We start from the raw sequence: 16,161 nt of genomic DNA on the forward strand, positions 1-16,161 counted from the left end.
CCTAGCGATACATTTTACGTCAGTATACTCATATCATTTACTGTATGCTTTGTAAAATGCGACTTATACTAGTAAATAAAAGGAATTTTAAATCAAAGGGATCTGCCTTTGTTGAAGATAGTTGGCAAAATAAAATGTATAAGCTCATTTTAACTTCTGTTGTATTTCTCTTATACGCCACATTATGCGAAATTAAAGCGCAAGTAGATTTATACGTCTTGCCAAAACTTAACAGCTTAATTGCAGTTGCAAAAGTGTCAAACATGTCGCCATTCTTGAAGATATAGTCATAGTTTCTTCGCAAAAACGGAAATTGTTATTTGTGCGTAAGTAAAGTGCATGTCAAATGTTATATTTGACAAGAGTTCTGTGACAATACTAGCATTTTAATACCCTAGAATGCAGGAGGCATATAGTCATTATATTGGAGTGATCCGTAAGTCCATCCGTGTGTGATGACGTACGAGGTTTACCAATTGTGTAGCACTATCACTGCTCACAACAATACTTAAATTGCTGTTACTAAAGGTCATTCACAATCCACCCCACATCACGTGATCTCACTTTGACTATGATCTTATTTAAACGTATCGTATTTTAAATAGACATTCGTAATCGGCATGGTTTAACCGTTTTATTCGAATAACAACACCGCATGTGCAAGGCTCTTATATTGACAAAAATGTTGTTTATGTCGATTCATAAGCTCACTTTTATCTGCATATAATTTTGACCTCGAATATGATTCAGTTCGGCTGTTCAGCACTGTTGTAATCAAACTCAGTCTCTTTTAAAAGATTTTCTTAAGTCTGAATGTGGTTGAGTAAAGTTTGGTCATATTATCTTTAACAATTGATTTTCCCTTATTGGCACAGCTGACATGCGATGAAGAAACTGTTAAAGAGGATGAAAACCCGGTAAACCAAAACACATAAGTTATTCAGAAACAATATGTATTGCAACTCTTTACCTAAAATAACGTATATTTTGTATATATTAGTACAACTGTAGCAAGCTGTTTTAAAAAGCTAATTACCCAGACAAACTAACACATTTTGAAATTTACTTGATTTAATCAATCTTCTCGCCATGGGCCGATGGGCCATCCCTTATTTCGAAACCTAATATAAATGTATTTGTACCTCAAAACTTTGGTGTGTATATCATATAAACAAAGTGTACCATAACTACTCTAAGTTTTTGGACATCCCCTATTTAGCAAAAATACATATTTTTCCGACACTTAATTTTCGGACAAACGGATTTTAGTCCATAAAATGTCTCTAAATTTTCTGACAGAATATTTTAAAGCGCAATTCTACATACTTAAGCTTATCTTGAGACACTTCGATCATGGACTGTTAATACTGACTTAAGATCATATAACCTGGCAGATGTATGCTGAGGGCAATGGACCATTACAGTCGCGTAATAAGGTAAATAACCATGTATAACGGTAGAAATCAATGGATTCACCCAACAGCATATGAAGAAGTTTCGTCCTATTAAGGAATTATAATGTTATATTTACTTTTTACTTTTTTGTTCTATATCATTTCAGGCAAGAGTTAGCAGAGCTGTAAATTTGTATTTTGGGAGCGGAAAAGAAGAGTAAATCACAATAAAAGTATTGTATATTGATGTATTGCTTTTATTTTAATACAATCATAATTTTCGGAAACCTAAATTTTTGTGTCTAAACTTTCGGACATCAGTAATTTATAAAAAATCGTATCTAAATTTCCGGAACGATATTTGTTTAAGTGTACGAAAACTTAGAGAAAATACGGTATATGTACTTCCAAAAGCGTGTGATAAGATGGTATGAGATCTTTAAAAAAAATAGTATAGGAAGATCATATTATTTTTTACGATGATTTTCCCTTATTGACAGAGCTTACATGCGATAAAAGAACCGATGAAAAGGAGGAAGATAACCCGGTAAACAACAACACTTTAAGTGATTCAGCAACAACTAGTAATGCAACTCATTACCAAAAAGAAGGTATATTTAGTAGTTATTCCAAAAATTATTTAATGTTTAAACAGGCGTTGTGATACACTTTAGGATTTTTTGGTGATTTCCTGGTAGGTCACCATTTATCTGTATCCCTAGCAGCCTACAAAATTTGTTTTCAGGTTAACGAAAAAGGTACCCATGATCTATCATTTTGGACTTTTTTATGTGAGTAATAAATAATTGGTCAACAAATATGTTTATACTCTTTAAAGTTTCTAAGATAAATGTAGCTTTTTTTCTAATTAATTGGCAAATCATTTCAAAACCAATACTGGTGCTAGTGAATGTTCAACGAAATACCCCTTGTCAATTAACATTGCATGTATCATAAGAATCAGCTGTAAAAATGTTGATGTTAATTCCCTTGTCACATTATTACGTATATCTGTTATAATGTATGTATTTGTGTTTAAAGCAGTCCTAAAATAATTAATTAAGCATAGCCAAAAGTGACTGAATTATAAACTGCTTTACACATATATGTGTAATACGGTGTATTAAAAGAAAAAAAGATATTTGCACATTCGATTTCTCGAGCGTGACGTCTCCGATCTTGAAACAAAAAATCGAAGGAAGCCCAATCACGGAAGAGCCAAAAGGGCGTTATGGTTTAAAAGAAATATAAATATAAAATGGCTAACCGGGTGAAAATATCCGCTACTCTCGAACTTCACGAAAAACATGAAACGACGCAATCTTGAAAGTAAGTTCCAACTGACCTCACTTTAACCCGGTAAGCTCCCGTATACGCATGTCCCCCTGCTAACTCGCAAGATGATCTTCTGATATCCACTTATTCTCGGTATAAAGCCCGTAGAAGCATAGTTTGGACACTTGTCCTATATCATTGTCTATCCTGGAGATGTTCATGTGTGTTTTATGCAAATAATGTGCATACCGTAAAAAGTCATGCCATATATTAATGTATCTCGTAATGGTATTGATAAAAATGATAAAAAATATTGTTTTAAATATCGTACTATATGTATCATAGGGATGCAAGGGTTGTTAAGTAGTTCGTGTGTAAATCCTAGACCTCGATACATTAGTAACGAAACCATACCTTTCTATGAGGAAATACAGCGACATGCGTGCGTGTGGGTTGAATGAATGAATGAATGAATGAATGAATGAATGAATGATTGATTGATTGATTGATTGATTGATTACTTGATTGATTGCTTGATGTACATATTGATTGATGGATGGATTAATGGTTGAATTTATGATTGGATGGATGGATAGATGGATGGATGGATGGATGGATGGATGGATGGATGGATGGATGGATGGATGGGTGGATTGATGATTGATTGATGGATGGATGGGCGAATGAATGGATGGACGGATTTATGAATGGGGAGACGGACGGAAGGATGGGCAGAGGATTTGACGGACGGACGACGGATGAATAAATTGATAAAAAGATGGATAGATTGACGCAAGCAAGGATTGATGAAGGGATGAAATACACTGGAGTGAGTTAGTCCAGCAGTCAGGAATACGTTAGAAACAAAACTAGTCATTCCCGGACTTGGCATTCAAATTAATTATTCACGTTTCGTTTGTGTTATGCACAAAATAGACTTAATTCACAATTTATTATTATTATAATTATTATTATTAGTAGTAGTAGTAGTAGTAGTAGTATTTTATTATTATTATTATTATTATTATTATTATTATTATTATGATTATTATTATTATTATTATTATTATCATTATAATTAAAAATATATTACTAACGATTATTTTTTATCTTATTACTATTATTATTTAAATGTATTAATGTGTTGTAATGAAGTAGAAATTTGAGAATGTAGGGATATTTTATTTTGCTTATTAATTTGTTTAATTATTTTGAAGAATACTTTGCACCCAGAATCGAACTGACTTTGTTAATGTTTTTGTTTAATAAATGCTGTAAAAACGTGGATCGCGTTTTTAAGGCATGTAAAAATAATATTTTGTCTTGAATTTTAATGTCGCTTTATTTGTTTATAACCGTTTAAGGGTAAACCGAACATGTAATGTCTGTGGTGAATGGGGTTGAGATGGACGAATGTGCAATTCTATCGACCAAATTTCTGTTGAATTATTGTGTGTACATGTAGCTTGTTCTCAATCTTAGAACTAATGATTGGCAAATTGCAGAACAAGGAAACTACATATTTTTCTTATACCAACGTACTACATATTTCAGAGAAAAGTTCCTCTTACATTGTGTAGCACACAACTGTTGTTTTTTTTAGTGCAGCGGGGAGGATAGAGCGCACATTTTAAAATATTACTTGGATAATATCTTTCAATTTCCTTATATCATAATCGGTGGGGTATGTCCTACTACAACAGAGCAGTTTATAAAAATTGAAGATTGTATCTTGTCCATAGCTCAGGTAGGAATTCGAAAATAGTGATTATTATGTAAACGTAAAACTAATGTAGCTAGCTTGTGTATGTGCCTATTAATCTGTATAAAATGACGTGTATAATAACTTATATAAAACAAATGTTATTTAATTTTTGTAACTAACGTCTTTCATTATTATTTAAAAACATAAAGATGAGCCACGTGTTTCGTTATTCAGAGTCAAAGTAATGTGGTCATACATTACAATGTCGCGCTGTGTGCTAATTTCTGTCATCTTTCGAAACTCGTGTAAGTTATAAAGAGATGCAATTTCAGAAGATATAGACAATTAACAGCATAACCCAAACAATTATATTTCTTTTTAATAATAACAAACTGCTGCCCCGAAATATTAAAAATTAATTATTTAACTTTTAAAGCGAGATTATACGATTTTGTCAAATATTTATGATTTTTTATAAAATGGGTATAAACCTTATTATATATATATTTCAATACAAATTAAAATAAAAGTTAAGTAGAACATGTGTCGAAAAATGCGCAAAAAAGCCAGATATTTAATTCTGAAATCGAAAATGTCTGTAAAGTGGATTTCGCCAGCATGTATATCATGCATGTTCGACGTGAATCTAAATTTAGTTTAACGGTTCATTTTAAATTCCTGCAATGATATATATTCATACGACACAAGAACGCTAAATCTGATCCTAGTAAAAATACGAATGCTTCGGTTATTGTAGGAAAATATGTACGAAATATCTTCGTCACAATCGGCTAGGGCGCTAATTTGTCTTTGCTCCATTTTATAAAATTCGTCTTCAATATATAATATTTGTGCCTATTTTGTGCTATTGTAACATATTTCATCAATATATAACAATTTAACACATATAAAACATCGTATAATCTCGCTTTAAGAATGCATCTAACATTATTTCGCTTACGAAGTTAACTTGGAAATGTAACTGTGATGCTAAATGTTCTTCGTTCGTTTACGGACCTCGTATTGATTGTTTTAATTGATATATACATTATTATCTGTTTAATCAGATTTCGAATCTTGCTACATCTGCCAACTTGGCTAATAGAAAGCTGTTCCCCAAGTTATACCGACTAACAGCTCCGGAACGTGTAGGGAATGCTTTTGTGCAACTGTTAGCAACCTTCAAGTGGACTCGTATAGCGATCATTCAGGAAGAGGACGAATACTTGTTAATGGTAGCAGACATTTGTTATAATATTATAATACAGATCGGTAAGGGGAGAATCTGTATTGTAGCCGATCTGCCCTGCGTCCGTCCGTTTGTGTGTCAGTCGGTCATTCTGTCCCAAAACTTTTTCGGACTTTAACTCGCTCAGCGAATCAAAGATTTTGACAGGCATTAGTTCAAATTCGGGCTTGAAAGGAATGTTACTTCCTCGTGCTTTGAAAGATTTCTCTGTAATTCGGCACAAATGCTCACCTATATGCAGCTTCCTTCAGAGTCAAAATCAAACTTGAAAGTCAAATGTCAAAATACAAGTGTTTGTTTTCACGAAAAAGATTTTGAGGTTCCCCACGCATTAAAGTATTTTGAAACAAATCTTATTTTAGCGCCAAATTGAACAAATTTAAGACCGCGCGCATTTGTCCACAATTAAATTGCGCAAACTCTGTAGTTCGCAAATATACGTCATTTTTATTAGGTCTTGTTGTTGTTACTGTAGGTATTTATATTACATAATTTAAGGAAATTTAATGAAACTTAATTGATAGAAACGTTATTTTATTATATGGTGTTCCCCATTTGAAGGAGTATCATGTGTCGTAAGTTAAGGTCATATAATTATGTATTAAATTGTTTTCGGTGGACATTAATTAAATTTGAGTGTTTGGAATGTAATAAGTATGACCAGTTAAACTATTATTTTAACAAAATATACTCCCCAACTTCATTGTTTCCACCAAATTTCCGCATTTTACCAGTTCAACTTTGTGTTCACAAACATTATTTTATCCGAATGTGAACGTACACTATTATAAATCGTAAGTTCAAAGTATGTGATGTGTTTTAGACTCAAGCGACTTAATGAAGGAACTCAAGGGTACGAAAGTAGATGTTATATCCGGAAAAATCCATAGCTGTGGGCTCGACTTCTGTGACTGCAACAGTTGGAGGGTATCTTAAGGTAAGCACATTTATATCATGTTATGTGGTGTTAAGTTGCTAATTTGCAGACGTAGTAATAGGAATACACGGTACATACGATACATACTACACCACACACACACACACATACAACATACAGACAACAACAACAGACAGACAACATACAGACATACACAGACAGACAGACAACAACAGACAACAAATACAGACATACAACAGACAGACATACAGACAGACAACATACATACAACATAAACAGACAACATACAGACATACAGACATCAACATACAGACATACAAGACATACAGACATACATGACAACATACATACATACATACAGATAACATACATACAGACATACATACATACATACATACATACAGACATACATACTACATACATACATACATACATACATACATACATACATACATACAGACATACATACATACATACATACATACATACATACATACATACATACATACATACATACATACATACATACATACATACATACGTACATACGTACATACGTACATACGTACATACGTACATACGTACATACATACATACATACATACATACATACATACATACATACATACATACATACATACATACATACATACATACATACATACATACATACATACATACATACATACATACATACATACATACATACATACATATATACATACATACATACATATATACATACATACATACATACGTGCTGCATAATATTGTATAAAAAAACAGAGTATGCAGAGTTAACCGTAAATAAAATGTGATTAACATTATTTATGCTATGAGTTATAATTAGTAATGTCCTTATATGAAATGTCAGTCAATAGTTTAATAAGGGCTCAGGCTTTTTATTCTTCATCTGATTTAATGGTATTTTGGTAAATATGTTATGTGTGTTTCATTCTATTTACAAGTCAATAATTAGAACGGATTCTATTTTTCTTCTGACAGTAAATGATGTACCGTTTAAGCTCTCGGCAAGCTATGTTTAAATGGTTCATTTTTAAGTAAATAGGAACTATTTCCTGACATGAAATATAAATAGGTAGAAGTAGAAGTTTGGTAAACGTCAACGAATAATCTCAACAACAAATGTAACAAATTCTTGGGTATATGGACAGTAACAAAACAAGTGCGTAATAGTTCACACTTTACTATTACAGAATAATGTACTTATTATTGGTAACTAATTTCATTTTGAACATAAGGGATGCTGTTTGAATACGAGTGCCTGTACATTTTCCAGTCAATATTAAAGAATTATGAGTTAGAATAACCGCTGGAGTGTCATTGTTTTGAATTAATATTTTACACATTTTCTCTTCTTTAGGACTGGTGATATTTTTTTTAATTTAATATAGTACACATGTGATCTATATATGTGCAGGGAAGAAAAGCAAATTTCGGATATTACCTCCAGGCCGCCGTTGGGATGGTTTTATTTAATTGATTTGTTTTGTAGAATCTGGACGCACGTATCATTGTTGTAAGTGCTTTTCAACACACAGCTCTGGAAATCGTATGCAATGTAAGTTTTAGATAAAGTACCTTAATGTCATGTACATTTTTTGCGTCTGATACCAGACTATATAGGAATAAGAACAATTTCACATATACGTCAGTGTACGTTAGGACACGTTAGAGAAATGTTGAGAACGTTTCAGCTACACATGCTGATATACGTCAAAGCATATATTTGTACATGCCCAAGTTGTATTTGGTTCGTATTCTGAAGATTAGCATATAGTTAGCAAAAGATGAATACACTAAAAGTTTGAAGTTGGTTACTCATACGCTGGCCATAAACTATGATTGGCTGCTATGAAATGGCTTGCGTTTTTTTCACGAGCTGTCGATATGTCAGTTCTATGTTAATACGATAATTTGACTCACACGTTTCGTGTCATGAACTTTTGATGTGTATTTTCAAACATGTATTATGAATGTTCATGCGAAACAAGTTTTCAACATACATAATAGTGTGTTAAGGGACCTTGATCGTGCAATAACAACAAGCTCAGATGTTAAAAACAGAACAAGACAAAATAAGAGATTTAGATAAAAGTATTGCACCTTAATCATATCAATAAAACTTTGTTCGATTGCGTTCATATGCAAAACTTGACGGTATTATTTCATCATTATTAGTTTACTCTCATGCATGTCATTCAATTAACTTAGGCGTACAAGCTGGGACTATACGGGGAACAGTTTGTTTGGATATTTACCGAACAATATTCCTATCAGTTCTGGAAGGTTGGCGATGTCAACTGCACGGTAGAAGAAATGCAGAAGGCAGTGGAAGGGGTATTTTTCTGTAATACTGTGAATGATTAGCCCTTTGAAGAAAAGGAATAGCAAATATCACATGTAAGGAGAATCCTTAAAAATAAGAATATCGATACTTTGCTATGAGGATATAAATCGCTTAAAAACTTAACAAAAGAGTTTAATCATAATGAGTTTTCTTATTTATTTTTTTGCAATGAAACGTAAAAAATGAAACTTTTCAGAATGCTATCTATATTCAATAGGTTACTTAAGCTCGAGATAAAATTGTTAATACGTGTGTTTTAATTTAGTACACTAGAAATACAACACAATTTTATTAAATAGTTTGAGAATTGTGCTTGTCACAGAACCATACATGTACCTTAACATGTTCGGTACGAGTTTAATGTTACATTTTATAAAAATGATAATGAGTACCCGATACTTTAAGTTTATTTTCATACATATATTAGTATATACTAGAATATGTCTATCTTAACAACTATTAATTTTGTGTTTTGACTGATGCCATGTTTATGTCAATGATGCAATGTTGCAAAAATAACGACATTTGATTTCTCATTCAAAACACTGTATTAACACTGTAGCATTTATTTTCAACTAGAGAATGCATTTTTTATCGAACAATTGTTCTATTGATAAAGACTCGGACCTCATAACAGATATTCGCCATCGCGCTAACGTACCAGAATCCGAACCATTTGACTACGCCGTCGGCAAGTGTTACGACCATGTTTGGGTTGCAGCTTTGGCGTTGAACTGCTCTTTATCTACACCGGATAACCTAACTGGTAAGTTCTTCCGACACTGCATGTTAACGAAAACTGATAAAAAAAAATTCTGCTGTATTTGAAACATTTCCACGTGACTTCAAATTATGTGATATTGATTTTTGGATCTAGTGTTGCTAGAAATTCTCTACCATTGCACTGACACAATGCATAAAAATATATTCGTATTATACAAATACAATAGTTTGCAGATGTGTTATGTAAACATGTATGATGGCAGAAAGTATAAGATAAAGATATAAATATCGGTTGTCGCAAAATGGATTATAAAATATTTAGTTCAAATTTATTTAATTTATATTTAGTTAACATTAAGAATTCAAAGTTGAAATATTACAATAATTATATAATAAAACAATTACGTTATGTAAGTTTAAATTAATTACCAACCTGTGGAACTAGGACATAATTCTCCAGCTCAATGTCAAGTCAACATGAGAGGTCAAAATGTCAAACATGATATCGGTGTTTTAGCATATGTCGAGCAAGTTTTCACATATCTGATTTTATTTGGCTAAATGCAAGTTATACAGAAAAGCGGAATGGTCATTTAGTAATTGTATAATTATACAACTAAGTATCAAATCAAGATCTGGAAAAACTGAGCTTAATCGAATGTATTTTTAACACTGTGTGTAAAGTGGAATGTTGGATATACACTTTACCTCCTGTCCATCTGTTTATTGTATACACAATCAGTGCCGTGTTCAATCAATAATAGAATGTATTATTTTAACTGTTTCCATTTGTCTGAAACAATCAAACAGTATACAAATTATTTGTATGCCCATAATGAAGAATGCTTTAAATGAAGGAGCGTTGAAAATTCCGTTTTAAAATCTGGTATTCCAAATAAAAGAAAATAGGATAGTCCACATTAAGTGCACATGCTAATTAATTTCTGAATTTTATCAGGACAATTGTACAAACGCTGCATAAATGTCATATTTCTTTCAGAAACTATACTGGATGGAAGTCGGAATATGATTACCGACTGCATTGATCAGTTAGATTGTGTAGGGAAGACGGGTAGAATAAGGTTTACAGATAGGGCTCTTAATCCAGATGCCGTATTGCAAAGAATCATAGGTATTTAAACCATATGCACACCTTCTCAAACATACCATTGTGCTTTTAGGAAATTTTTTAATATTGTTGGTGATTTAAAGCGTACTGCCAGGTCAAAACCAAAGACACAATTGTGGCGAAATAAACTTATTTCTTGTACAACAAATGTATTTAAGGAGGACAAGTTATGTAACATAAAGTCGTTATGCTGCCTTTGTAAACTCTATGTTTTAATTAAAGTATGTTGGTTTTATGTTTATGCATACAAAAGTGGTTGCATATTTTCGGAAGGATTATCGCACAAATTGTCCTTATGAGTGGATAGATGCAGCACTTATTTGAAAAGGTCAGACTAAGATGCATCTATTACACATTTAAAATAAAACAAATAAACAATTTGAATACAACACCGACATGGTCGCAATTTTAAAATATGCTATTAGATACAAATTCTAACTGAAGGTAATTTTTTTATTTTATGAGCTATATACATTGGTTGATTCGTCTTCAATACCAATATATCTAATTAATAAAATATACAAGGCGATGTCCTGCTAATCAATATTGTGTGAAAATGTCATCACCAAACATAAACAGCATTTTACCTGTCGGCTGTTTACTTCTCTACGTAACTATAGCTATCAAAACAACGGAAACGACAAGCAAAACAATGTGTGCGGTAAGCTAACTAAATTTCAATTGAATTGTTCGCTGCGGATGAAAACTGCGTTTCATATGTCATTCTATATTTCTTTTATCATGTAGAATTTTGACCAGCAGAAAGCAATGCATATTATCATAAAATAGTTGTAAAGTATGTCCCTACACTGCAAGCCTAGCGTAATGTTATTTTTAGTTATATGTTTTATCTTCGATTTCCAACATTATATGTAGTTTTTTAAAATCTCCACGAGTTTTGCAATAGTCATAATATTTGTATTTATTTTTCATTTAGGTGCAATTGTTTTGCTTCTGGATAGGCTTTGCTACCACATTTGGATCTATGTTTTCCAAGACATGGAGAGTCTACAGAATTTTCACAAATAAACAAATGAAACTGAAAATGGTTTGTCAAAATGTTATAAATACACAAATATATTTGTGTTACGATTTACTATATGTAAAAAATCTTTGTTATTTACACAAAACTCATGCATTAACTCAATTTGAAATATGCATGTTAATACGTATGCATATTTATTCATAACTGATAAAAAAAAATTCTGCTGTATTGTTGTAGTCAATAAAGGACAAACACCTACTGGTCATCATCGGTATACTCGTTACCATGGAAACAATTGTGTTGCTAGTATGGGTGAGTTACTCGCCGCATCAAGTGACAATGCAGCGACTGGAGACAGAGGATGTATGTTTTAGTTTTATATCAAAATAACAATGTTCATAGTTTAGTTACCTTACTACAGTTTCCTTCAATCTAGTTAACTCGAGGTGTATGAATGACCCTGGCCAGGAGCAGACCGTTAGATAAAACGCTATCGTTTTAAGATCAGGTTATTCTGAGATGGAGGAACGTTTTAGAATATCGCCATTAAGTTGCAATATGTGTGCTAGCGTGTGATGTCATGACAGAAAACTGAACCATGATATCATTTGAATGTTCAGTTTAATTTATAATAGCAAGAGGCTAAGTCAAGAACAGTTCAAGTATATTTAATGCGAATGTTTTGCAATATGATTTTATAACGATAACATATTCAGCAAAACTATTTTCGGAACAGTGTTTATTTTCTTATAATACAATTTCGGAATGTTTATGGTTTATAAAAAAACAAAGATAAAGTAAAGTCGTTATGAATCAAGCATAGTATTGACGCCAAAGCAGTGAGTAGAAAATATAAGTATTATGTCAGAAACCAATCAACAGAAATATGAAAAGCACGATACATTATAAGCAGTACAGTCATAATTATACAAATCAACGTATACAAATAAGATCTAGGACAAGTTGTAATTTGATGCAATAATGTGTTTTAAAAATCAGAATAGTTTTTATTAAGCAAATCAGTGGTTCATTTTGTCTATTCTGGTATCTGTCGTGCGAAACTCTTGATTCAACACCAGAAGATTATCACCGAAACCTGCACGATGCACATCCTGTAAAAGCAGCACCGTGTCACGCAAACGGTGCGATAGGTCGTTAAACGGCACGGGCCGACCCGCCGTTTTTCACGAATGGCTGCTTCTGAAAAATATATAAGTAAGTATAGCATACGTTTTTACATATTTGATTTTTTGTATTGTATACAAGTTCTTTTGTTGAATATAATTTAAGTACAATTTAGCATAGATCAGTCGTCCATTCAGCATTATTGTGAATACTACTCAGAAGTAAGTTATTTGGAAAGACCGTAAATTATTCACCTCCTTTGAAACTGGACTTAGCGTCGCAATCCACTGGTTTCAAGGTCACGATCTCTCTGCCTTTGCAACGGTCAGAAATACGCGCTGAAATCGGCTCATCGTCCGCAAGTGGTAGCTCTTCGAAGCATGAACTGTTGTCGTGAACCTTTAAACACAGTGGTATCTATGTATTACATCGCTTTCCAACAAATAAGTGTCACGTAACATTTACTCAGACTTGCGTAAGAAAGATCTTTACCAAACTTTTATGATCTTATTTTAACAATAGCTTCGGCATTGTAGCTGTTTTACTTAAATCAAGACTGGACAAATTGAAATAATAATAATAATAACAATACTGCTACTACTACTACTACTACTACTTCTACTACTACTACTACTACTACTACTACTTCTACTACTACTACTACTACTACTACTACTACTACTACTACTACTACTACAACTACTACTACTACTACTACTACTACTACTACTACTACTACTACTACTACTACTACTACTACTACTAATAATAATAATAATAATAATAATTATAATAATAATAATAATAATATTGTTTTATATATAACTTAAAATTACATTGCTTAGACGTTGTGCATTTTTGATAACGATTTGTATGCTTTACTAACTATATGCATGCATATAAGTGCAGAACCCTCTACACAGGAAATCCTTTAAACCGGACACCCTTGTAACCATAATATAAATCTGATTTAGATGGTTTCAGGTTAAGAAGGGAAGTAATTTATCGAAATGTTCCATGAGTCTCTGTATTGTAAACAATTGAACCAGATATACGAACGAGTTACAGCCTTTATGCTCAATAAATCCTAGATGAACATGTGTCTTTTACTATAAAATAAATGTGATTGCAGAATGCACATCTACACTAGTTCTCTATCAAATCGGACACACTTAACACAAATTAAATTTTGTGTTTGCCTCAGTTGTTACCAATTTTATCAGAAGTTAGCGTTTTTTATGAATGACATTGGCTACGAAAAATATTCTTAACTAGAAAACTTGCATATTTTCAAAGTCCAAATCAAATTGACAAACAGCTATTGTTCTTAGCAACAATTATTTATCATTACTCTAGAAAATAACAAAATTAAAATCACCAAAATAACAAAGATAAATTGAATATTTCATAGCTTGCTTCACCACGTAGCAACGATACGTGTTTGTTATATTGATTTGCAATGTTTACTGTTGATTATTCGTAATTTGTATTTATTAATTTGATAACGCTTTAATCCGCAGTTCAAAAACTTTTGAAACTATGATGAAGATACGAAAACCAATGACCGTGTCTGTTTTGAAAGATCGATATATGTTTGTTAATCTGCAATAATGATGTAAAATTATGTATTTCCGAATTTGGTTATTTTCTACATATGCACATGTTGTGACATACATCAGTATTTCAGTTTTGGAAAGATCCGATTTAGAAAGGTTTCACTACATTGGTCACTGCTATAAATCTTAATCTTTTCCGTATCTTAAAACTTTCGTTTTACATTAACATCGTTAAACGTATTTACTTAAACATAAAATAATCTTTATGATTCTTGTGTATGTAATGTAAAATCATACTTTGTTGTCGTATAATAAGATTTATAAAATAGTTTTACCTGGCTAAGGCGACACTTGCTGCCATCTGGATTTAGCTCGATTTCATATCCCTTAAATAAAACGAAGATTAAAACAATTACTATGTTAAATGATAACTGTTAACTTCAATAAATTTGTGCACGCTCATATACAGAACAGATTAGAATTGAACTTTGTTAGGATACAACCTCATCATTGAAAACATCAATGGTTGTCAAAGGTGTTCCATCCGCAGCGGTGACTATGTACAGCTCCTCGTCACCCATTTGTATTTTGTTGGTTTTAAAAGCCTCTTCATCCACATGCGAATGGTTTCCAGCCTAAAATGCAATTGTTTGGAGCTGCGCCATGAATAACTTAACATCTATTCTTTCCACAGACTGTGTTTATCGAATTCTGTTATATATTTGTGAAACTTACCAGCACATAATATAAGCATTGCTGTTTAAAAATTAAAGAACTCAAACATGTCAACGAAGCCACGCGCTATCGCCGATTACGAAAAAATACTCGTTTCCAATTATATTACCCTCATACGAGATATATGGTAATTTTATATTCAATTTTTACAATATTAATATGGAAATATGCTTAATGAAGCATCGAAGGTATGATCAGACATTAAATATTATATATTTTATTGCAAATGAATTATTAAATGGATGTATTATTTTGTACACACGTAACATTCTTAAAATGCACTTTACGTTTTCATGAAGTTACATTAAGAAGAATCTAACGTAACTCACCACAGGGTTAGCTGAACAGTTTACGACACACACAATCACAAATATCACCAATGCCTTCATCATGCGGACATCAATTGTTATCTGAAATGGAAAAGAGTTCTTTATACGAACATGGTTGCATACATTATATTATGTGAATAAAGGACAAAGAACATATTGTGATTATATTTGAAAATGAATTAAGTAATGATGGGTAAACAAACATATAAAGTATTGTAACAATTTATCTTTTGTAATTATTACATCACACAAAAACCTTCAAAAGACAGACATAATGTCGTTATAACTGTACTTTTAAACAAAATAACTATGCATTTAAAATCGTATTCTTAAGAAAAAAATCATGGATTCAAAATAGCAAGTGATTTATTGAAAAGCAAAGTTGTTGTTTTAAATGATTGGTGTAATTGATACATGTAATTAAATTCACAATTCAGAAATACAATATATTTTTATCTTTTACATTGCATAGTTGTAATTGTGTTTCAGTGACCTAAACATTCGTCCTGCAGATCTGCTCTATCAAATGAAAAACATTTTACTGAACGCACATACCTTGATAGAGATGTCTTAGTAGTAAGTCGCAATGCCGCCACAAGATGCTAGTATTCAAACGTGTGATTGCGTTCTTTAATGCTATACAATATATACTGATTCTGCCCTTATCTGCCACCAATGGGATCGTTG

At 32.0% G+C, this 16,161-nt stretch overlaps 1 protein-coding gene across 1 annotated transcript; it reads right to left on the minus strand.

Moving 5' to 3' along the window:
- Nucleotides 1-12,333: 12,333 nt before the first annotated feature.
- On the minus strand, nt 12,334-16,161 carry LOC127834489 (uncharacterized). The gene is made up of 6 exons (XM_052360355.1): nt 16,030-16,161; nt 15,475-15,555; nt 14,914-15,045; nt 14,746-14,796; nt 13,109-13,253; nt 12,334-12,929 (listed from the first exon to the last, which is right to left on the minus strand). The coding sequence occupies exons 2-6, from the start codon at nt 15,535-15,537 to the stop codon at nt 12,799-12,801; spliced, it is 522 nt and encodes a 173-aa protein (XP_052216315.1). The 5' UTR covers nt 15,538-15,555; nt 16,030-16,161; the 3' UTR covers nt 12,334-12,798.

Source organism: Dreissena polymorpha, chromosome 6 (genome assembly GCF_020536995.1).
Source record: "Dreissena polymorpha isolate Duluth1 chromosome 6, UMN_Dpol_1.0, whole genome shotgun sequence".
Classification (NCBI taxonomy): Eukaryota; Metazoa; Mollusca; class Bivalvia; order Myida; family Dreissenidae; genus Dreissena; species Dreissena polymorpha.

Excerpts from the sequence above, each read along its gene's own strand:
- LOC127834489 (XM_052360355.1), bottom strand. The coding sequence starts at position 15,537 with ATGATGAAGGCATTGGTGATATTTGTGATTGTGTGTGTCGTAAACTGT. Across the intron at positions 15,046-15,474 it reads ACTGTTCAGCTAACCCTGTG|GCTGGAAACCATTCGCATGT; the intron begins GTGAGTTACGTT and ends ATTGCATTTTAG. Across the intron at positions 12,930-13,108 it reads TAAGTCCAGTTTCAAAGGAG|AAGCAGCCATTCGTGAAAAA; the intron begins GTGAATAATTTA and ends TATATTTTTCAG.